At 30.7% G+C, this 22,806-nt stretch overlaps 3 protein-coding genes across 5 annotated transcripts; 2 read left to right on the top strand and 1 right to left on the bottom strand.

Moving 5' to 3' along the window:
- The first annotated feature begins 10,048 nt into the window (after window positions 1-10,048).
- On the top strand, window positions 10,049-10,823 carry LOC111895834 (uncharacterized). The gene is made up of 2 exons (XM_023891893.3): window positions 10,049-10,343; window positions 10,433-10,823. The coding sequence occupies exons 1-2, from the start codon at window positions 10,163-10,165 to the stop codon at window positions 10,603-10,605; spliced, it is 354 nt and encodes a 117-aa protein (XP_023747661.2). The 5' UTR covers window positions 10,049-10,162; the 3' UTR covers window positions 10,606-10,823.
- An 809-nt stretch (window positions 10,824-11,632) lies between these two features.
- LOC111895843 (general transcription and DNA repair factor IIH subunit TFB4) lies at window positions 11,633-15,064 on the bottom strand. 3 transcript variants are annotated; one of them, XM_023891905.3, is made up of 12 exons: window positions 14,867-15,064; window positions 14,444-14,553; window positions 14,259-14,353; window positions 13,928-14,174; window positions 13,752-13,798; window positions 13,628-13,665; window positions 13,450-13,549; window positions 13,280-13,348; window positions 13,105-13,181; window positions 12,913-13,008; window positions 12,714-12,813; window positions 11,633-11,911 (listed from the first exon to the last, which is right to left on the bottom strand). In XM_023891905.3, the coding sequence occupies exons 2-11, from the start codon at window positions 14,472-14,474 to the stop codon at window positions 12,744-12,746; spliced, it is 870 nt and encodes a 289-aa protein (XP_023747673.1). In that variant the 5' UTR covers window positions 14,475-14,553; window positions 14,867-15,064; the 3' UTR covers window positions 11,633-11,911; window positions 12,714-12,743. The 3 variants fall into 3 exon arrangements, with proteins under 3 accessions (XP_023747673.1, XP_042756178.1, XP_023747672.1); XM_042900244.2 differs by lacking the exon at window positions 11,633-11,911 and adding an exon at window positions 14,625-14,665 and having other exon boundaries at window positions 12,564-12,813; XM_023891904.3 differs by lacking the exon at window positions 11,633-11,911 and having other exon boundaries at window positions 12,564-12,813; window positions 14,867-15,063.
- Window positions 15,065-16,017: 953 nt separating this feature from the next.
- Window positions 16,018-19,922, top strand: LOC111895839 (nibrin homolog). Its single transcript, XM_023891897.3, has 13 exons — window positions 16,018-16,173; window positions 16,652-16,705; window positions 16,800-17,055; window positions 17,135-17,220; window positions 17,321-17,451; window positions 17,577-17,623; window positions 17,714-17,822; window positions 17,916-18,002; window positions 18,080-18,245; window positions 18,726-19,111; window positions 19,181-19,242; window positions 19,344-19,446; window positions 19,689-19,922. Exons 1-13 carry the CDS (start codon window positions 16,137-16,139, stop codon window positions 19,740-19,742), a joined length of 1,578 nt encoding a protein of 525 aa, XP_023747665.1. The 5' UTR covers window positions 16,018-16,136; the 3' UTR covers window positions 19,743-19,922.
- The last annotated feature ends 2,884 nt before the right edge of the window (window positions 19,923-22,806 follow it).

Raw genomic sequence — 22,806 nt, 5'->3', positions numbered from 1 at the left:
GTATTATGATATTTTAATCCATCTTTCACAATTAAGTTCAAAATATGAGACACACATATAACGTGAAAATGTTTTCCACCTTCATACAGGTTGGGAAGTTTGTTGGTCAAGAATTCCAATGTTTTGTCATTTGTAGTGGCATTGTCCACACTTATAGTCATCACATTTTTTATCCCCCACTCATGTATGCATTCACGTAACAAACGTCTCATGTTTTCCCCACATGAGTATCTATTGGTCTAAAATTTAAAATCCTTTTATCTATGACCCAATTGTCATCTATGAAGTGTCCCGTAACAATCATGTAATTCGTTTTTTGACATGATGAAGTCCAACTATCGATTGTCAAGTGTATCATGTTGTGTGTATTAGCAAAGAAAGTTAATAACTTCTTCATTTCTTCAACATAAAACTTGGCAACATCACAACTAATTTTATGCCTTGATGGTATTTTGAATTTTCCGTTTAAAGCATTTGTGTACTCTATAAAAGCTTCATATTCCATAAATTTAAATGGGAGTTCACCTACAACAAATAGATTTAGCATAGCTTTTTTAATCCCGTCTTCATCGTGTATCCATACGGTGACACTGGTACCATCCCCAAAAGGTTTTTTTATAAATTGTAAAGTATTTTGCCATTTAATATTATCCGAATTTTGTTGGCAATTATTTGCATGTCTAAGTAAGCTAGAACTTCCATTTATGTTTACATCAGAATTAAAGACTTTAAAGCAATGCTTGCATCTAGATTTATTGGTTTTCTTTCCATCATCGTCCATAACCACTTCCATTGAATTCCAACATTTTGACCCTTTTTTTGTGATGCCCGTTTTCTTTTATTTTTTTTCTTTGACAATGCGGTGTTATCTTCAATATTTATGTCTCCTTTGTCGGTATCAACATCATGATCAGCAATAATATGTGGGGTGTTATCAACAAAAACATCATCATCCTACAATACAATAAAGTAAAAACAATTACTTAAGCATTGAACATAAGGCATTCAAGAATCAAAAATCTACAATTGAACATTAGCCGTTACAACATCAAAAATCAATAACCATTCAACAATTTTAACATTAGCCATTATAACATCAAAAATCAACAATACTAAAGAACAATCACTTATACCAAGCATATATGATCACAAGTTCAAGACTAGACCCAAAATACAAAAAAAATTTCTTCTTTCTCAATGCAAACCAATCAATGACTATCTGTTACATCTTTTCCAACTTATTAACCTGGATGTAGTTGGTGTTCTAGAAGCACATGTTGATTGGTGTTCTAGAAGCACATGTTGAGGATATATATATATATATATATATATATATATATATATATATATATATATATATATATATATATATATATAAAAACTAGCCGTTTACCCGCGCCAAGCGACGGGTGTGACAATGGTGATTGAATGTTGAAAGATGAATTAAACCCTAGAAATGGAAACGTCAGCGATATATATCCAAGATTTGTGAACAGAAATTGCGAGATTTGGGGAAATACGGAGATAAGGAATGAACCGGGTCAAAATAGCCTAAGAATAGGGGATAAGAGATTTGACATTTTCAACTGTTGACCATATGTACTCTACTCTTTTTGTAATGCATAAATTGATTGTACAAATGCATTGTATGTTTGTACGACTTAAAATTCAGCGTTTAACCAAAAATGCTTTATAAGGTAATTAAGATATATATATATATATATATATATATATATATATATATATATATATATATATATATATATATATATATATATATATATAAGAGGAATCTGGAGATGAGTTGAAGGATTGAAGAAGGTTGAAAAATCTTGAAGTAGATGATGATGAAGGTTGAACTCTCAAAACTTCCAAAAGTAGATGTTGTAAGGTTGAATCCTCATTAAGAGGATGAAATTTGAATCCTCATTAAGAGGAGATGAAGTCTCTGATGATCAGAAATATAAAATCGCAACCAAGAGTAATTAACAACATGAGGAGGAGCTTGCTGCAACTACATCTTTTCTAACTTATTAACTTGGATTGAAGTAAATTGGATGTTTGATTACCATACTGCAACATGTATATACAACACCTAATAGGCTAATACATCATAACTAATACTCACCCCATACTACATTATCTTTTTATAATACCCATACTCTAAAGTCTAATATATTAGTACAACATCTATACGAAACCCATACTATTGGCTGGCAATTAGTTCCAACATATATTAACTTTATTTTCCAATTAACCATGATTAAAAGTTTAAAACTTAAAAGAAAAATGACCCACAGATTAAAATATACATTACGACATCAAACATAAAAATATTTAGACTTACTTGACTTTGATTATCTTCCATGGAACCATCTCAATTTTCAATCACCATTGTAGAGGAAAGGAAGTATTAGAGAGTAGAAGATTAGTGGCCTAGGGAAGAAATCATCGATTGACACTAAGAACGAACCCAAAGAAATCAAGTTGTCGATAGGGTTTTTATTCTAATTTTGTGTATCGAGTTTTTTTTGTATGCTCAAAAAAAGGCAATAATATTAATAACTTATTAATAAGTTTTGATTTCTGGTCCGGTCCGGGTTAACAACTTTATTCCAGGTCCGGTCCAGTCCAAACCCGAAACCCGATTTTTGTAAAAAACAAAACCCGAAAACTGGCCCACCTATAAGAATATTCGGTTCAGTTCGGGTCCGGTCCCAGGCTTTTTCCTGTCCGGTCTGGTCCAACGGGTTGTATGATCATCCCTATCTGGCTTGTCCCATGGGCCCACAGCTTATGTCTGGCTTGCTCCCCATTCTGATCAGTCAACAGACTGAATACTGCTAAGACCTCAATACGAGTCTGGCATGCCCTACCAGGCTCTCATCTCGTATCTGGAATGCTCATGAGTCCTTAGTATAAGTCTGGCATTCCCTCCCTGTCCCTCAGCTCATATCTGGCATACTCCACAGTTTGTTGGCCACAACATAAAGCAGTACCACCTCAACCCATCCACACAATATGTCGACATATAACAGATAATATCACTAACAAATAAACAAACAGTATCACATGTAGTCCTACAGCTACCATAATAGCAATCTAGCATGCATATCTCTATCATACTTAGCATACCAACAATATCAAGTAATCAAACTAATGGGTCGGCCTTGGTGCCTTCAACCTGAAAGTACAGTGAGAAAAACTCACCTCATAAGTAGCTGAACTGATAAGGTCTAACCCCGAAACTCAACTCCTGACTCAAATGCCTACAACCACCATGTGACCAATTCCATTAAACCCCGAAATACATAAAATGCCCTCAAAAGTAAAAATGGTCAACCATGGTCAAAGTGAAAGTCAATGGTCAAGGTCAACAGTCCATGTTGACCTAACCCGTCGAGTACACCTCCTGAACTCGTCTAGTTCCTATAGTATTCAGAGAATCCTAGCCAACTCACCAAGTTGGCTGGAAAACTCGCCAAGTTTTCCCAACTTAACAAATTCAGTCCTTTTCCATCAAGTCTAACATTTTAGAATGTAGATCAAATACCTACGAGTTGGAAAACCACGTAAAGTTGCTAACTTTACATCCATGCATGCCACAAAGAGGCTCCAAAACTCAAGGAAGGCTTAATAAGGGACCTAAAGCATGAAGGAGGCCTAGAACTTGATAAAGCTTGCAACTTTAAGCCCAAATAGGCCACAAAATGTCAAGATCTAAAGTGATAACTTCATGAGATGCTCAACCCCATGAACAACCCAAAAATGAGCCAACCATGACAATAAACTTCCAAAGAAGATATCTAAGCAATATATAAGCAACTTGTCGACTTATTACCTTAAAAGAACTGCAATACTCAAATACTTTATGGATCTGAAGCCTTCCCTTCAACCTAGACACTTCCAACCTCAAGCTCCTTCAAAAGAACACTAAAATGACCAACTCTTCAAGCTCACACACTCAACTTGGGAGAGGATGCACGAAAATTAGGGTTTCTAGACAGAGGAGGCAATTAGGAAGGCCAAAAATGGGACTTAAGGACTTTAAATAGGGTGCAACACCCTAAAATTAGGGTTTCTTAATCAGCTGCCAACTCGTCGAGTTTTACTCTCCAACTCGTCGAGTTGGTCCAAAAAGATTCGTGGCCCAAAGAGTTTCAACACGTCGAGTTAAGGCCATCAAATTGACGAGTTCCAAGGGAAACTTTCCTTTTTAATAAAATTTCTCATACCTGGGAATCGAGATGTTACATATGACATCACCTATATGTGGTTTTCAATATTCTTCTATTGTCTACATTGTAATGCTCTATATTTCTTCTATTCAAAGGGAATATTAGAACCTCTCTATGAATAAGTTAGAAGAAGCAATGGATATTTTCCTTTCATGGAAATCAGCCAACATCAAATTTTCTTCTCTGAAACCCAACTCCTTTTGATATATAATTTGTGATGCCTTAAACACTTGTAGAGCTACATATACATATTTGAAATGATCTTTGCATGAAGTCCTGTGAGCCCCCTCTTTAGTAACTTTAGCCAATGGATCTACAACACAAGCCAAGTGATGAAACAAAAAAAAAAAGATAAGAACATTAAGTGAAAATAATTACTGTAATTCGATACATTTTTTAAGAAATATACCTGATGAGACTTCGTACCCATTTATCCTTAATAATCGAAAGGCTAGAGCACAAGTGATAACTCCCATGAACATTTGCACGTCCCCTACACCCGACATCTATTTTTGTGGCTAATACTGTATTTTTAACTATAAAATTGGGACACCATTCTTAGGTAATAGATTAAAGTTATGAACATTACCTGTAAGTTTCGTTTACAACATTTTTTATTTCCACCCTAAAATGCCTTGTGATTCCTAATCTTTCAAGTGTGTCAACATGGAAAGTCGCACATATAAATGGAGTTGTAAATGAAATATTATTATAAAAGAAACACCCCCCCCCCCCCCCTAAATCTTACATAATAAAGAAATCAAATCAAAACCTGACCTATAACTCCAAGATAAGGTACCGAATTTCATACTAAAATCTTGAAATTAAAGAGACAAAGAAATGACTGCAACAACAAGGGTTGAAAAAGAAAGTTGATGGGAAAATCATCTTCTAGAGGGAGAAAGAGGAAGAAAAAAGAAATCAATCGATTTAATAGAGGACTCGAAGATAAAAACAAAAAAATAACTCGATATGTATGTTTAAATAAATTCATATCCAAGAAGACAATCTCCCAATGCATGCCCTTACGATCAAGGAGCTATTTGTTAACATATTTAGTTCAAAATTTCAAAACCTTTCTAATTACCCTCCAAATTTAATAGTTCAAGTTCTAGTCTCTACATATGGGAAATAGAGAAATCACGCCTAATTGGTCCGTCACACACCTTGAACAAGATTGTGGTGGTGGCCAGCAAGAAGTGTACATGGGTGTACACGGGTACCGAAAGTTACTGAAAAACAAAATCAAAAAAGAAATTATAGATGAGAGAACGAAAGTAAAAAATTAGGGTTGAGGTTGGTCGTGGTTATACCCAAATGGAAGTGGAAATCAATCCAAACCGTTATCTAAAACACCTGCCTGAAGATCTGAGATTAGATGGAAAACCCTAACGGAGGTAGGCAACGGTGGAGGTGGGACAGTATGACGGTGACTAGGATAAGAAACGACATCGTTTGATCCAATGGGATTCAAAAGTGAAGCACCATCGCTTCACTCTGTCACTTGTTTATCCATTCGCGTTAAGCTCGTCGGCATGGCCTCGTTCTATTCTAATCAGTGTAGCAGGTGAAGGTGGGGTAGGGAAAGTGGTGGCTCATGTAGGTGAAGCCACAACTCTACATTCAAATTATGATCTATCGATGAGTTAGAGAGAGATGGATGGTTTTCAAGAGGCGGTGGGAAGCATCGAGGTAAGTGTGCATAGGCGGTGGTATGTTGAGGAGATAACACGTAGTGCTAGTAAGAATAAATAAATAAATAAAATCCAAAAAAATGAGAAGCAAGAACTGTTCATAAGGGGACTTGTCTAGGACCATAGAGATGCATAATATGCATGTTCATAACCTATGCATGACTGATGTTATCTAATTCAAGTGGTTAGTTGATTACTCGAAACATTTTACAATGAATAAATTCATAATTACTATGGGATTAAATAACAAGAATTATTTATATTCAGTAAGTTTGAAACCATAGTTAATTAATTTATTATTATGTTGCATTTTGCATGTTTACTTCCCTGAGTAATTTTATTATTATTCAAAATTCCACGATCGCTCATATTTTTGGAAGTGAGTAGTGAAATAAGACTGTCATTAATTGATTGTAGATTGTCGATTGAGGTTAAGACATTGCCATTGGAATTGCTACGATATTCATGAGTACTTTCAAAATATAGATTTTAAGTATTGGATAAACTCGTGCTTAGATATTACTTCATAGATTTTATCACGAGTAATTCTAAGACGATAATATCTTATATTCTTAAGCAGGGACATATAGTTTGTAGTTTATGAATCAGTTGTGTATTAGTTTACCCAAACACATCTCATAACTTGGTGTTATAAAGAGTAATTACATGCATGATTTGGTTAGTAAAATGTATGACTATATAGTCAAAGTAATTCGTTCCATTTGCCTTAACAGGAAAAGTGATATCTTTGGGCCCGGACGAAATTGATGTTTTCAATTAGTAGTATGAGTTCAGTCGTCATAAATCAGGAAATCGAGAAACAAAATCTTGGACTATAAGGTTGATTCTAATCCATGTCTCACGTCTATACGATATCTTGTAGAATGAATGAATAGTTGATCACTTATCTTAGAGGCCAATGTTTGATTTGAATAAGAGTTCGTCAGTGACTTTGTAAAACACTCTTTGTTTTTTAGTTCAAGGTAAATACTTGTAATTATAGTTACAGACTTATCCAAGTGGGAGACTGTTGGATTAAGGTGTCTAAATGAGTAACTAAATTGGTATTTTCTTGTAATTAGAAGCAAAATCGTTTTCGGGTTGCCCTCATAACTAGAACTTAGTTAGAATGACATTTAGAGAGAGAGAGAGAGAGGATAAATTTATCAGTTTATTATATGATTAATAAATTGTAATAAATAATTTATTAATATATTATATGATTAATATATTAATTGGAAATAGATAGTTGGTTTGTTAATTTATTATATGATTAATAAATTAATATGAGATCACTTGTTAATAATTGATTTGTTAATTTATAATTAATAAATTAATGGAAATCAATTAGAATTTATTAATTATCAATCAGAATTAGTTTTGGATCAATTGGAATTAACTAAAGGTGCATTGGGTGAATTGTAATTGTTCATAGTTGAGCAAGGAAAGACAATTTTAGAATCTATCATCAAGGTGGACGGTTTTAGGAGCCTTTCTAGGGTTTCTAGAAGCCTCATGTATGATAATAAGGAAGGATTTACATTTGGATTAAATATATTATTTGATCATTCAAATCTTGCTTTGTTCATAAGTTACCTAAACTATAAATATGACCCCTAGGGACCTCAAATTCGTTCATACTCTTCCTTGAAGGATATTCTAGCCAAAAATATCCCTTTTCCTCTCCCATTTTGTCTTCTAGTTCTAGGGTTTGGATGTGAGTCATTAGAGACATCATCATTTTGGTGCTAAGCTTTCCAAGACCAACACTACAAGGGAATGGTGTGATTTGTTTACTACAACAAATCAAAAGGTATGTTACCCTAAAGTTTGTAATTTCGAAATTTCCCCACGATTATGCTAGGTTTAGATGTTCATTGTATGTTATTATCAAGGTGTATGCTATAGATCTTTTATAAGATGCATGTACTCTATTAAATGTTGGTTGTTTTCTGTATTGTATAATTTTGTTTCCTATAAAACCCAACAATAACCGGTGACTCTAAAATTGCCTAATAGTTTCTTTGATTATATGTTAACAAAACATTTTTATATTAATCTTGATGCTTTCCTATTAATCCTGATGTTAAGAACCAGGAATATTTGAATGAGTCAAGGTATTGTAGTTTCCTCAGATTAATGATTATGCAAATAGAACGAGACATGGTACCGTTCACTGCAAGAATTTATAATCGTGTGTGAAAAGAAAGGAACATCGTTGCTCGTTGTTTGAATTAGGTTGGAGGGTGTCATGCCATGTTTTTACCATGGCAAAGACACTCCACATAGGATTTAAGTGTGGTTTTGGTGTGGTAAAACCATAGGGTGTGTGGTGGAAAAGAAAGAAGAAAATAGATAGATGAGAGATGGTAAGAGAAAAGAGAGATGCATTAGAGAGGAGACAGAAAGAGAAACCACTCTTGTTTCTTGTTGAATGTGGCCAAAATGTATTCAAGATTGTAGGGTGGGGACGATGTTCCCCACTGCCACCATGTTAAACCACATGACAAACTGTGCCCCCGTTCCTAAGCATTAAAAAATCAATTTTAATCAAACTCAATTCGACAAGACAACCGATAATTTCTGAAGTTGTAGAATTTTTCCAAATGTTCTCAACCACACAAATCATGTCACTTGAAAGAAACATAATTTCAAGGAGCATGCAAAGTAAAGTGTGACCAAATATGCATTAATAACATATAGAATTACTTATGAAATTGAATACTATATTTGCTCGTGCAAAAAGTAATAATATTTTGTTGCTCTCTATTTATGTTACCTAAATAGTAAATAATAAAATACTAGTTGTGAGACTCATGTATTACATGAGTTAATTTAATATATATATATATATATATATATATATATATATATATATATATATATATATATATGTTTAAATATTTGAAAATTTTGAATTTATAAGAAAATAAGAAAAATAAAAAATTATTATAATGGAAATGTTTTTTATCTTTTAAATTTAAACAAATAATTTAAATAAATAAACAAAAAAAACTAATAAGCTTTAATTTTGAGAATTTTTTGAAATTTAAAGTTAAGTTCACTAATGACATTGATATCTATTTATTACTATATTTATTGTAATTATTACATTAAAATATTATGTGGATTTAAAAAAATAGAAAAAAACTAATAAAATGACATATAAAAAAAATATTAATTCAAAATAATCACAAAATCACATTTGACAAATTAAATAAAAATATGACAAATGACAAAATGGGACGGGTTTTGACCCTGATCCGATCCAAACCCTTAACAATTATACGGGTTTGGAGCATAGTTTTTGATCTATTTACTCGTTAACGACCCGTACCCGCTAACCATTTTATTAAAAGGGTCGGGTATGGATTATCACTGATCTGCTCCGTTTATAACCGCCTCATATAAATTTTAGAATTATACATTTATATTTTATATTGTCTAAAGTTTACATTAAATTCCAATCAGAAGCCCAAAGAGAAAAGACAAAAGACTAAACTGTTTTTACATAGGACTCGACGACTCAACTTCTATAATTTCAGTCTTCTCCTAAGAGTCATGATTTCATTTCATTTATATTTAATCATGTAATTATCAATTTCATTTATAAATCAATAAGGTCATTTATCAATCGGAAGAAAGTTTGTAATTGTTATTCTCTATCAATGTAATCGACGGTCAAAAACTAATCGGAAGTAACTAAAAGAATGATTTTAATTCCAATAGAAAGTCATCGAGTACATAATGTGTTTTCTAAATCAACACTTAGTTTTATTTAATAAATGTGATTTTATGATTTAAGTAAAATGTGTTTGATTATTCAAAAAACTACGGGTTATGGGACGGGTTTGGATATCTCCTTATTCGATGGATAAAGGTATGAATTTGATTATTCAAAACATGCGGGTTACGGAACAGGTTTGGATCGGATTTTGAAATTTGTTAAAAATGTTTGGATCAAGTTTGATTCGTTCCAAACTCACCCGATTGACAAGTCTAGTTAGAAAGAAGAGATTTTAAAAAAATATACTTTAAAACGTTGAAGTTATTGTTTATAGAGATAAAACAAAAAAGAAGGAAATAAATATGGGGATATGTAACAAAACAAAAAAGCTATTCCTTTTCGTACAGTGGGCTACAACGGCAGGTCTCCTAAAAACCTGTGTCCGCCATTTTCATTTAAACCACTCACCACTCCGTCACACTCTGCTCTGCACCCACAAGAAGATGAAAGAGCTCGCCGAGCAAGAACTCAAGATCCTCGAAGCTCAACACCCGACTCGATTTCAACTTCTGAAGCTCGAGCTCAAAGCATTCATACAACTTTTCGATGAAGAAGAACAACAACAATCTTTCGAACGAAAACAGCAGCAGCAGCAGCAGTTTCATCTATCTATCCTCACTCAAGGTTGGATCTTCAATTTCATTTTGATGATTTAATTACTCTTTCAAACATCGTATCTGTTGTTAATGATTCTTGATTTTGGCAAATTATAGAGTCGTCAAGTAGGAAACGGGAGAGGATGAAGGTAGAGAGGGAAGAAGGGAAGACGAAAAGAGGGAGAAGAAGAAGAGCAGAAGAAGGAAGAAGTGGCGCCATTCAGAAAGCTGAAGCATGTCTTCGAAAGATCGAAGCTTTAAAGTCTCTTTTTAGGTCTTCTAATGGATAATCAACCATAGATACATATGAATGTGGATTTTGGTGCATGTTTTTTTGATGGGGTTTATGCCACTTTTGGACTTTTGGTGTTTGAAAAAGGTAGACAGTGATATATTGGACCACTCTGGTGTTTGAAATAGAAAAACAGTTGATGTATGAAATTTAGTGATGTATTTTTGATACTACTCTTTGGTCCTTTTAATTTCAGTTATGTAATATTTACCTAAACATTTTCTAAAAAATGAAAGTTATTTATTAATATAGATTGATTGATAGGATTGGTAAAATTGATTGTTGAGTCAATTAGGGAGATGACGTAGGAGTTAGATTGCATTGAATAGCAAAAAGATTGGCTAAGCTAAAAAGACACCCATCTTTAACATAGACACCCATTTTTACCATAGCAAAATGTTCATACTAATGAGAATTTTGGGGAAATTGTATAGTCTAAACTACTAAAATATAATAGAGGTGGTCTAATATTTGCAATTTGTTGAGACCTGCTTTCATAATTTAATGGGGGGAAATGAACCAAGAAAATTGAGTGAGTTTGATGAATACGTATACAATCTAATGTTATGTTCAATGGTCTACAAATTTTACAAAATTATGTTATATGATTATATAATTTTTGTTGAGAATTGGAGGTTCTTAAATATATATAAATATCATTTGTTGTACAATAATCAACACAAATACAGTTGATTGAGGTTAAATATATTAGTTAAAAATTTAAAATAAAATATAAATAATAAACTTTATAAAATGAATTTTGAGACTTGTTGCATAATAATGTAACACCAAGACCCGATGAAAAGCACAATGAAATTTTCCTTTAAAATGGTTTACAATATACTATAAAGAGTTGTTTGACAACGATTGAATGAGTCAATGTCTGATTGAGTCATACTCAGCTTCTCATCAGCAAGGGTGGTTTTACCTAGGTGTCCGGTGTAGCATCGGCAACATCTAGGTCATGTGTCTGTCACTGCTCATCAGACACAATAACAAGAATATCAAAGGTTATAGGACCGAAACAAAGATTTTTTTAATTGTAGTATCAAACAGTCTGAATCTGACCGAATCAAACCCAAACATATAAGTTGTATATCAAACAACCCTTTAAATCATTCACAAATAAATGTAACTTTGGCTCAAAGGACTACACATTTGCACCACATACACAACACACACATATAAAAACATGAATAAGACCATGAGTAGGGTTTCCAACATGAACATAAAAGCTAAGCAATCTTCTAGATCTTTTAATCTTGGTCAAAGTGGACCCCTTTCCCTTTTTACCAACTCCATTCCTAAAACACATTTCAACATAGTAACGATAAACAAATAGCTCTCTCTTGAAAAAAAAATAAAAAAAAAATAAACATATAGCTTAATGTGTAATAATGATATCTCACAAGGAAATCTCAACTCATCAATACCACATTAAGTATAAACAATACACTCATGATGCAAATGCAATCACATGTTATGCAATGAGATACAATGTATATGAAATGCAACACATGCTACATCCATGAATTATATGCAACCTTTTGCACACATTTATGAACAGTTCCTAATTATAGCAATGTGCTTTGAAAAACAATGTTATAATTCGGAATATAGATTATTTTATTTTTTTCACATAAAAACAGCCACACAAACATACACAAGAACACACACATTTATGAAGGGACAAAACATGTAGATTGAACCAAACCACAAGGATGATTCTTGTAATTTAATAAAACAATCTTTTAATTTCTCGTTGGATGATATATTTGTAAGTATCAATATTGTTATATGTATCCAATTAGTTCTTATCAACATCAAGCAATTTGAGTTTAAACTAGATAAATGGCCTACATGTAATGATGTGAGAATTCCTAAAAGAGATCACAAAAATTAATATTTACACCGTAATTTGCCTACATAATTTTTTGACAAACCACATGAACGAAATTCATAACTTGCTCAAAATAAAAAGATTAAAACTAGAAACTAAAGTGTTTAATGAGTTTATAGGAATCAAATAATCAAAGTTTTATAAAAACTCATCAAAAAGTAAGTTTTAGTAATTATAACAATTGCCTACAAAATTCAGCAAACCACCTCTTTTTTCATACAAAGAAAGCTTTAAGTTTAACTATCAGGAGCTTTTCTCTTCTGATTTGATGTGGAGACACTTGTTTGGGGTTGACCAAAAGCTGACCTGTATTCCCATTTATAAAAACCCATAAATTTCAATTTATAATTAATAATAATTAACAAATATGAATTGAGAATAATTAACATTAAAATAAATACTCACCCACAAGTTGAACATTTCTTGTGATGCTTACAAAAAATAGATAGACAAACAGAGCAAATATACCCCATATCAATCGTATTTTTGTGACAAAAACACCTGCATTTTAAAAAATAAATAAATAAAATAAAAAAACTTAACTTCTAGCATTTATATATATATATATTATATTAAAAAAAAAAAAAAAAAACTTACGAAGCACGAAAATCTACACCAACAGGCTTAGGAAGTTGTAAGAAGTTTCGTGAATGCAAATCTGTTGCAAATACTGTCTGCATATGAAAAAATATATATAATCTTTAATTTAGTTTTCTTAAAAGAAAAATATATATATTTAAAATATATGCCAGGGTGGAATATTTCAACATACTGTTAGATACTGGAACAATCCATCTAGCTGTTGTGGCTTCAGATATACACCTCCAGTTATATAAGAAGCCTGCAAATCATATAACATCAATATATATTCAAGTAAGGGCAAAATGGTCATTTTCATAAACTTAACAGATAAGCAGAGGGACAAATTTGTAATTTACTCACCTGTTGCAGGAATGCAGAATGTTGTGACCCAATAACACATGAATCTATAGGCACCATTGATCTTTGAGCAGAAAAAATTGAATTCATAATAGCAACATATCTGAAAAATATAAAATCTTTTTGTTAGAATAAAAGGAAAAAGAAATTAAAAAATAAAAAAGTAAGTTGAGAGACATACTGTCCAGGTCCATCTTGTGATCCATGTAAACACAAAATCTGTCATTATTTATCAGATTAATTAAATTAATAGGTAATATTTAAATTATAATTTATAAACTAATTGATGAATTCAGAAGAATTACCCGAGGTTGTGGATGAATTGATCCAGAACGAAATACTCTTTGTATGTCTAATAACTGTTGTTATTTTAAACAATCTTTTTATATATTAAAAATACTAAAATGTTGTCATAAAAATAAATGAAAGTAGTAAAAACATAAGATAAACACAAAATGGTGGAAATTATGAAAAAGGATACAACAAAGTGCCATTGAAAGAGATCCTGAAAGCAAAGAAGATCCAATTCCATCAACTGATTCTTGCTTATTAAGCTCTTCATCTTTAATCACAAACTCTTCTAACTTTTGCAACAATGTTTCAGCTCTCAGGTTTCCATGCCCCAATGAAGAATCATATATGTAATCACAAGAGTTGAATCCAGTTGCTATCACCACCACTTGATTCAGTTGATTTAGTAGAATAATTGAGTTCAAGAATGAAAGAACCTACATCATTTTCATAAATTAATTGTTTTTCACATGTGTTTTTGTAGTTTTATGTAAAGAGTGTTATGAAAAGATTGTGTTTACTTGAGATAGGAACTTGGAGAATGAGAAAGGGGTAGCAGTTGAGCTCCAGAACAATGGATTTGTGTCAATTAACACCATTAACAAGCTTACATCATCTATGATTAAATTATTGATTATATGAATGAAGATAGTTAAATTGATTTAGATATAAAATGATTGTAGACAGAATGAAAGGATAAATTTACCTGTGTACTGCTTAGATGAAACAGGGGTCATACTTGGTTTTTGTGTAGTGTGTATGATGGATAAAGTTCTAAACTGAAGAGATTAACTGTTTGGGATGATTTCTTAATAACTGAAACAAGTTAAGAAGAATTACAAGGTTAGTGATTACTTCATCAAATACACCAACAAAATGAGTTCCACCTTCCGAGAACTATAATCAAGAGCATACGCCACTGTGAGCCCTGAAATTGATGGCATTGCATCATTTGACACTACATTTGGAACTTGCAATTCCTTTTTTTAAGCAGAATACAATCGTGGGAAGGAAAGAGTGGTAGTACATCACACACAGTTTACTCATTGAGGACTTTAATCAAACAGGTAGCATGCGATATGTATAAGTTAGGGTTTTCGCACAAGAACGTCAATTTCTTTGTCCATACCTCGATAACTTTGGAAGGGAATGGCAAAGTGGCTCTAAGACGACATTGTTGCCGCTTGTTGTTCCTTGCGTATTCTGTAATCGAATCGAACAAAGGAGTATTCGAGGGTAATCGGAGTCTACTACTGCTCATGAACCATCAAGGTCACACGAGAGTGTGTCTCCTTTTACTTTTACACGAACCTCAAGTTGGCCCCTCGCTCTTTTGTTTAAGGCTAAGATAACCCTCTGACTTTTAGGTTAGTTATAAAAAAAAACTATTTTATGTATACTATATCTAAAAAATATTTTGTATTTATGTGTTTAAAAACATATTTTCAAATTTTAAACGGTATAATCAAATAAAAAAAATCATATATAAAAAAATAACATTTAAAAGCAACATAAATACAATATTTAATTAAACATATTTTTTATATAAATATGTTTTTTATATAAATATAATATTTAATTAAATATTTTTTTATATAAATATGTTTTTCTGTATAAATACATAATGAAAAAAAACCTTAGTATAAAAACATCAAATATTATAAAGTTGAAGTTTTTTTTACGAATTTAATATCATGATAACCTAAATACTTGTTATAAAAGGAAAATATTTTTTTTTGATAAATATAAAGACATATTTTATAGTAAAACCAAACATTTTTTATAAATATTCCTTTACGATTAAAAACAAATCAATTTGAAATCACATAATATAGAGTGACGCATAAGTTTAGGATTTAAAGTACAACGGATTTACATGTCCAAATTTTGGTGAAAATTTCAACTTCAATCCAAACCAATTAATTAAAAAAATATATTTAATTAAAATTGATTGAAAACCTCAATCTAACATATTAATTTTAAATTTGGTCCATGATGGACTAGATCACAAAAACCTTTTGTCCGACTCTCATTTCATCATGTTAAAAACTCCTTTTATTGCAAAGATTATCTTGTAGAATTGGTGCCCACATAAATCATATTATTGCAAAGTTAGTATTTTCAGACTAATTATTATGAAAATTAGAAATATGTTTCTTGAAGTTATTAATAGTTATAAGAATTTATTAACCAAATTACTATTATTTTTTAATCTATCATATAATTCTTCACCGAATTTTTTAATATAACTTTTAAATAGTTGAAAATCGAAAATAATTTTTTCGGTTTAAACTTTAAACTTTTTTTTTGAAGTAGGGCCAAAAGTCACATATTATTCTCCAAAATCGACTCGAAACCCCCTTCGACGTGCGAAGAATCTCCGGCGAACGACGGCATCAATGGTTTGGGGCCTCTTTCCCGCCGACCCCCTTCCAGGTTAACCTTTCCCTCTTCATCTTTTTTCTTCGTATTTCCAGTTCATCTGAAACACAGGAACTCAACATGTGTATTTCTTTCTGGAATTTCGTCGAATAGCTTCAGTGCATTTAGTAGAATGCAAGATTATGCCAACAATCTTAGTGGGTACCTTTTTGTTTAACCAGGTGTTCTCTTTATAGCAAAAAGTAAAGTAAAAAATAATGTTGATGATGATGATGCAGGAAAAATAGAACGAAATTTTCATTTATGTAAGGCATATTACTCGTTTACACTTGAACTAACTGTAAATGAGGGCTTTCGAAGGAAAAATGATCAGAGAAAAGGGGAATTGTATTGTTTTGAGTTTTGAGACAAATCAGATCATCAAACGACAATAGTAGGAAACTGAACATTGTGAAGATGAAAGTTTAAATTAGTGGGAAACGATCAAACGACTTACTCTTATTATTTCTACTGAAATTGAATTCATTTTCAGGCGAAGAAACTTATTACTTCTTTAGCAAAGGGACATATAAAGTGGGGCGAAAAGGTAAAAATCCAAATTATCAATTCCATTTGCTCTCATTTACTCTTTCATTTTTGTATCATAGAAGTTTACTAATCTTGGATTCTTTGTTATATAGGATGTGATATAATCGTTAATAAAGATAAAGGGGTTTCTAGGGTTCATGCAGAAATAATCATTGATGCCATGATTTCCATTGACAATATTAAAAAGAAATCATCCAAAATTAGGATTAAAGATTGCTCAAAGTATGGAACTTTTATTACAAAGCCTCTTGGGTCTCAAAAAGAAAAAGTTCATGAGTTTCCAAATAAGGAAACAACATTAGATGATGAAGACCTTGTTTCATTTGGAACTGGTAGTGCCACTTACAGGTATACCAATTTTATAAACAATTTTTTATATTTTTTTTCTTTAAAATCTTGACAAAAGATTGCTAATTTATTACTGCAGGTTTAGTTTTATTTCCATTGTGTTTTTTCTTTGTGGATTTGACTCTTCGCGATTAAAACAACTTAAAGAAAAGATATCATCAATTGGTTAGTAGGCTTCATCATATCAAGAATTGAATTATATTATTTGATTTTTTTTTTAAATATATTCAATGAATAATATTACAATTTACAAAATGGTGTACAGGTGCTTCTATGAGTAATACATGGAGCCCAAAGTGCACACATGTTGTTCTTGATGATAATGCTTCAGTAAATGGTGTTCTTATTGATGCTATTATGTCTAAAAAACATTTTGTCAGTTATAAATGGATAGAGGTAACATTATTTTTTTTTTATTCAGTGATCAAAATCATTAAAAAAATTTAATAACTCATATGAACAATGTTTAATTTTATGTATGTAAATACTAAATATTAAATAACATGTTTGATTGCATTCAGTCACTTGCAGACAAACGTATTGACACCAAAATTCCCATCTGCAATTCGTAAGAAAACATTTAATTGATTCACTTTTGAATATTTATATTATTATTTTTTATATAATCATAAAAATATATTTACTCTTTTCCCTACAGTGATCCTCATACCTTGATATTGCAAGGAGTTTCTGTTAAAATTGCTAACATTGAATCTAGAGAAAATTGTTTAAATGGATACACTTTTCTTCTGGAATCATCAGAAAAGGTATATTCTCTTTTTTGTTTTTTTTTTTTTTTATGATGCATTCTATTTTTCATTTTAATTTATAAAATCTTATGTTTATAAACTTTTTCACAGTATAAAGTTAAGGAAAAGTTGCAACCATTACTTGAAACATTTGGTGCAAAAGTTATTCCTGTTGAAGAATTCATTCCCCAAAGCCAGGTTTCTCTATTAAGTCGTTCTTTCTGTATTAAATTATGTTCCAATTAAATTTAAAAAAAAAATCTTTTTTTTTTCAGGGTGTAGAAGAAGATGAAAACAATCATGTTGTACATGTCATCTCTGTTGAAGAGGGTTTTGAGTGTACACATATTATTACATCTTTACCAAAAGTGAGTGAAATTAATTTGATTTGTGCTACTTTATCTGGACACCTGGATCCTCTTGTTTTTGTATCACCACCTGGTAATATTTCTTTTTTATATACAAAATAGCAATGTACTTTCTAATTTTTTTTAAATTATTATATAATTGTATTTTAAAATTATTCCTTATTAGGGAATTGTACTTTTATAAAATTCACCCATTGTAACAATGTTGGATTATGATGACATGGCACAAGGTAACAAGTTTTCATGCCATGTTATCGTCCAGATAGGATGTCCACGTTTAATATACCGCTGACATGGCATTTGCCATGTAAGCAGTATCTTCATATTACATGTGGACATCCTATGTGGACGATGACATGGCATGAAAACTTGTTACCTTGTGCCATGTCATCATAATCCAACATTGTTACAATGGGTGAATTTTATAAAAGTACAATTCCCTAATAAGGAATAATTTTAAAATACAATTATATAATAATTTAAAAAAAATTAGAAAGTACACAAATGTTTAAAGTTTATAAAAAATAAAAATATCTTTAATTTCCGATTGCAGAACATGTCACATCTTCATGCTCCACAGATGAGACAATTGTAGCAGATTCAGAGCCAGAAATAGAAGTCATATCAGTTTCAACATCTTGTAAAAGTCAAAAATTAGAATCTTTTGAAGATGAAAAAGGGAAAATATCCTTTGTTCATAATGTGGAATCTGTTCAACATGAAGTGGAAACTATTGTTCATGATCCAATAGATCCAATAAAAGCCGATGAATACATAAATATAGCCACAAATGATACAAAAGATGATGAAATTACACCTGTAAATGGGATTTCAGATGTTATTTTTAGCCAAGATTTGATCATTCGAGATACAAATTTACCATCTTCTCTGCCTTCTCCTACTAAAAACCAAGTTTTGGACTTTAAACGATTTAAAAAGGTAAATTATTTATATTATCATTATTTGTTTTACGTTGTTTTTGTTTTTAAAGGTTAAATTTATATGCAGATGGAAACTCAATCAGGAAATAGTTTCTACAATCTTGTGCCTTTTTCAAAGAATCCTTACAAGTATGATGACATACATTTGATTTTGGTTTTATTTGTGTATATAAAATGAAAAAAAATTGGAATGATTTATTTATTTATTTATATACTGAAATATGTGGCAGAGGGTCTGAATATGAGAATGAGGGAGTAGCGGAGTCTGTGAAGGAAGAAAAAAAGCGTAAACAAAGTGAGGCTATTGCAGATGATTTATTCAACAACGCTAAGGTATTTTTTTACCTATGTGCCTGATGCATATTGTATGCATCAGGCACGTTGTGCTTGATACAATAATTTGTCCGACAACAATGTGTCTAGACACATTGTGTCGGATATAATCTGTATCAAGCACAAATGTGTCTGATATAATACATATCAGACACATTGCACAGTGTGCCTGTGAGATAAGATAACACATACAATGATATATAGTTATTTATTTTATTTATTTATTTCGAGGAATGTTTTAGGCCAAGAAGCGAGGAGCAGCTGGTATTATTCAGGGGCTATTTAATCGAAGATGATGTAGGCATTGTATGTTGGTTGTTTAGGAACAAAGTGTAAAATTATTGAAAATGCTGAAAGGTTTTTGTAAGATTAAGTTTTTTTTTCTTCATGTTTTTGATTTACTAAAATGTTTGATTATCTATTAGATGTCGAAGCTAGTTTTAAATAATAAAAAGAAATTGTGAATTTAAGCTCAATATCAACAATACTTGTTAATTTTATTACATTAAAATTAGCCAAAACAGATATAAATATATAATTATTAAAGCAAAGGTTATGTCCAAATATAAAAATCCAAAAGTAATGTGTTTTTAAACAATTATCGATACATGTTGGAGACCCGATTACCAAACGGCTAAATCTAAAGAAAGAGTTGGACACCAAATCACTCGAAAATTAAAAATAATTAATTATTTAAGGTACGTAAATATTTTTAAACTTTTAGTGTTAAATACAATATATTTGATTTTATTCATCCATATTATAACTTATAGAGATAATATAACGTGTTTGGCTATTTTCTAAATCGTGTGAAAGTTATTTTTCTTAAAAGATTCAAGAAGTATGTTTTCATCATGATAAATGGATTACTTCTTTTTGCAATTTATGCACACTAAATAACAAAAAAACACGACTTTAACTTTTAAAATCTACATTGATTAAATGAAAAGTGTGAAATTTATTTTTATTTGTAATACAAAATGTTGCATGACTCGATAGACAGCTGACTAAAGATAACATAACTGTACTGTTATTATTTTGTAATACATTATTAATACAATTTTTTCATCAAATTATATTCAAATCTTTTTTCGCATGATCTTATTATGCATACAAAAGAGTCAAAAGAGACTTTCTTCATTTAAATTTGTCTCTATGATAAGATGGTTGGTTTTTCTCTTTTATCATTGAGGTTATAACTTAGTTCCATTGAGGTAATATCTGTCTTTTGAGTGGCATACTATTAATCTTTAATTTACTAATAATAACTTAGGAAACAATACAGGTAATTTTGAAAGTCAATTTGCAACCCAGACACTTTATTGTAACCTTGCCATATGTGTGTAAATGAGTCGGGTCAAGCCGAGTAGTCTTAACCTCAACGCTCGACTCGCCTAAAATACCCAAACTCAATGCTCGAATCGAACTCGCCTCAAGCCTAAATTTGAAGCTAGCTCAAACTCAACTCCTTTAATACTCGATACTATGGAGTTCGGCTCGTGAGCTCGGTTCGGCTCAATTAAAATTAAAAAATAATATCATCAAATGTTAAAAACATTCCACAACTTTTACATTGTTCAAAATAACAAAAAAATCACAATAAACCACTAATGTCAATATACCATCAACCATCTATGTTATTTCATTTTACATACATCCAAAATACAAAAAAAGAAACAATCTTCGAAGTTTTGAAATGCAATTTAAGTCCTTACTTCTTAACCTGCGCTTAAAAGTTAAAAGTATTGAAATGTTTTCGTAATTTAAAATATATAAAGGGTAAAAATATAATTTTATAATACTCGATTAAGTTCACGGGCTTTTATGAGCCGGTTATTTTACTACTCGAGCTCGACTCGATAAGGTACTCATGTAGCTCGAGATCGTACTCGGTTCGATTAAAGTCGAGTCGATTTCGAATATTTTCTGAGTCGGACTCGAGTTTCTCGTGAGCTGTCTCGTCTCGTTTACCACTAGATTTCTTAATTAATTGTACTATGACTTATATATTGCTAAAATTACAAAATTCATTGTGTATTATTTTCATTGATAAAACTAAAAAAAAAAAAAAAAGTGGTTAAATCACACATAAGGCCAAAATATAATTATTTTTCGATAGTTTGTTTTATTAGTATAAATTGAGTTATTTATTTATTTATTATTTCGTTTGTATATATTTTAAAATTTTATTTTTAAAAAAAGTTTAATATTTATACCTTTGATATTTAACATTTTCTTTAAGAAAATACTTAATATTTGAATATTTATATATAATTTTTTTAATCAACTAATATAGTACACGGTTATCATACGTGATGAAATGAAATATGAGGAACATGTTGATGCAGAGGTATACGTGAAAATTTTCTACCTTCGCCAAAAAAAAGAGCTTAAGGGTATATCTTTCTAAACTAAATGTTAGATCTAACAATACAAGGGCAATGGGTATATCTTTCTAAACTAAATGTTAGATCTAACAATACAAGGGCAATGATGCCTCTAGGCAAAAATACTTAGTAATAGACTATTTTTTTTTATTAAATATAATATTTTTATTTATAGTTTTACATGTATTTAACTTTATATGTTTACATAACAATCTAACTTTTCTACTTATACATAACAAACTATAATTTTAATTGACTTATTTCATTTTTTTCGAGATGACAATTTTCGAGATGACAAAATATGTCGATAGAATATAATAGTTCATTTTATTACATTGTTCATATTATTCATTCATAATTTAATTTAGGGTAAATGATACAAAAGTCATTAATTCATTTTATTACATTGTTCATATTATTCATTCATAATTTAATTTAGTGTAAATGATACAAAAGTCATTAACTTTTCACTTTTTTTACATCATTTTTTAGTTACAATTAAGTTATTATGTTTTCAATTTACCGCAGTTCTGACTAGTTGACATATTTATCGCGTGACATGATAACGTGTTAGAAGCGGAAAAAAAGTGGTGCGAAAGACACAATGTTTTCATATCATTTTTTTTTCTTTTTGGTGATTTTGACACTAAATTTTTAAATTTTTTTCCAATTTTGACACTAAGTTTTCGATTTTCTCCAATTTGCAACATAAATGAAATAAACATAGGAAAATATATAATTGCTCTATTTACCCTTTAATATAATAAAATATATGTACAATAGATTAAAAAAGAATATAAAACATATCCAAATAGATAATTGCTGCATTTTCATTACTTGATTTTCTTTCTCTTTTCAAACTCATTACCACTCTCCTAAAATGAGTTTTCATCACTTTCTTCCAACCACCCAAGAACTTAAAAAACTAAGGTTCATGGGTTATCACCACCTAACATCAGTGTTAGGTGTGTCA

This window comes from Lactuca sativa, chromosome 3 (assembly GCF_002870075.4).
Source record: "Lactuca sativa cultivar Salinas chromosome 3, Lsat_Salinas_v11, whole genome shotgun sequence".
In the NCBI taxonomy this organism is placed as follows: Eukaryota; Viridiplantae; Streptophyta; class Magnoliopsida; order Asterales; family Asteraceae; genus Lactuca; species Lactuca sativa.
Note: the sequence above shows the minus strand (reverse complement) of the source record. Positions and strands in the feature narration are given on the sequence as shown.

Excerpts from the sequence above, each read along its gene's own strand:
- LOC111895834 (XM_023891893.3), top strand. The coding sequence starts at position 10,163 with ATGAAAGAGCTCGCCGAGCAAGAACTCAAGATCCTCGAAGCTCAACAC. Across the intron at positions 10,344-10,432 it reads TCTATCTATCCTCACTCAAG|AGTCGTCAAGTAGGAAACGG; the intron begins GTTGGATCTTCA and ends GGCAAATTATAG.
- LOC111895843 (XM_023891905.3), bottom strand. The coding sequence starts at position 14,474 with ATGACCCCTGTTTCATCTAAGCAGTACACAG. Across the intron at positions 13,799-13,927 it reads TCTTTCAATGGCACTTTGTT|ACATACAAAGAGTATTTCGT; the intron begins GTATCCTTTTTC and ends AACAGTTATTAG. Across the intron at positions 13,009-13,104 it reads GGTGTAGATTTTCGTGCTTC|GTGTTTTTGTCACAAAAATA; the intron begins GTAAGTTTTTTT and ends TTTAAAATGCAG.
- LOC111895839 (XM_023891897.3), top strand. The coding sequence starts at position 16,137 with ATGGTTTGGGGCCTCTTTCCCGCCGACCCCCTTCCAG. Across the intron at positions 16,174-16,651 it reads TCCCGCCGACCCCCTTCCAG|GCGAAGAAACTTATTACTTC; the intron begins GTTAACCTTTCC and ends ATTCATTTTCAG. Across the intron at positions 17,056-17,134 it reads ACTGGTAGTGCCACTTACAG|GTTTAGTTTTATTTCCATTG; the intron begins GTATACCAATTT and ends TTATTACTGCAG.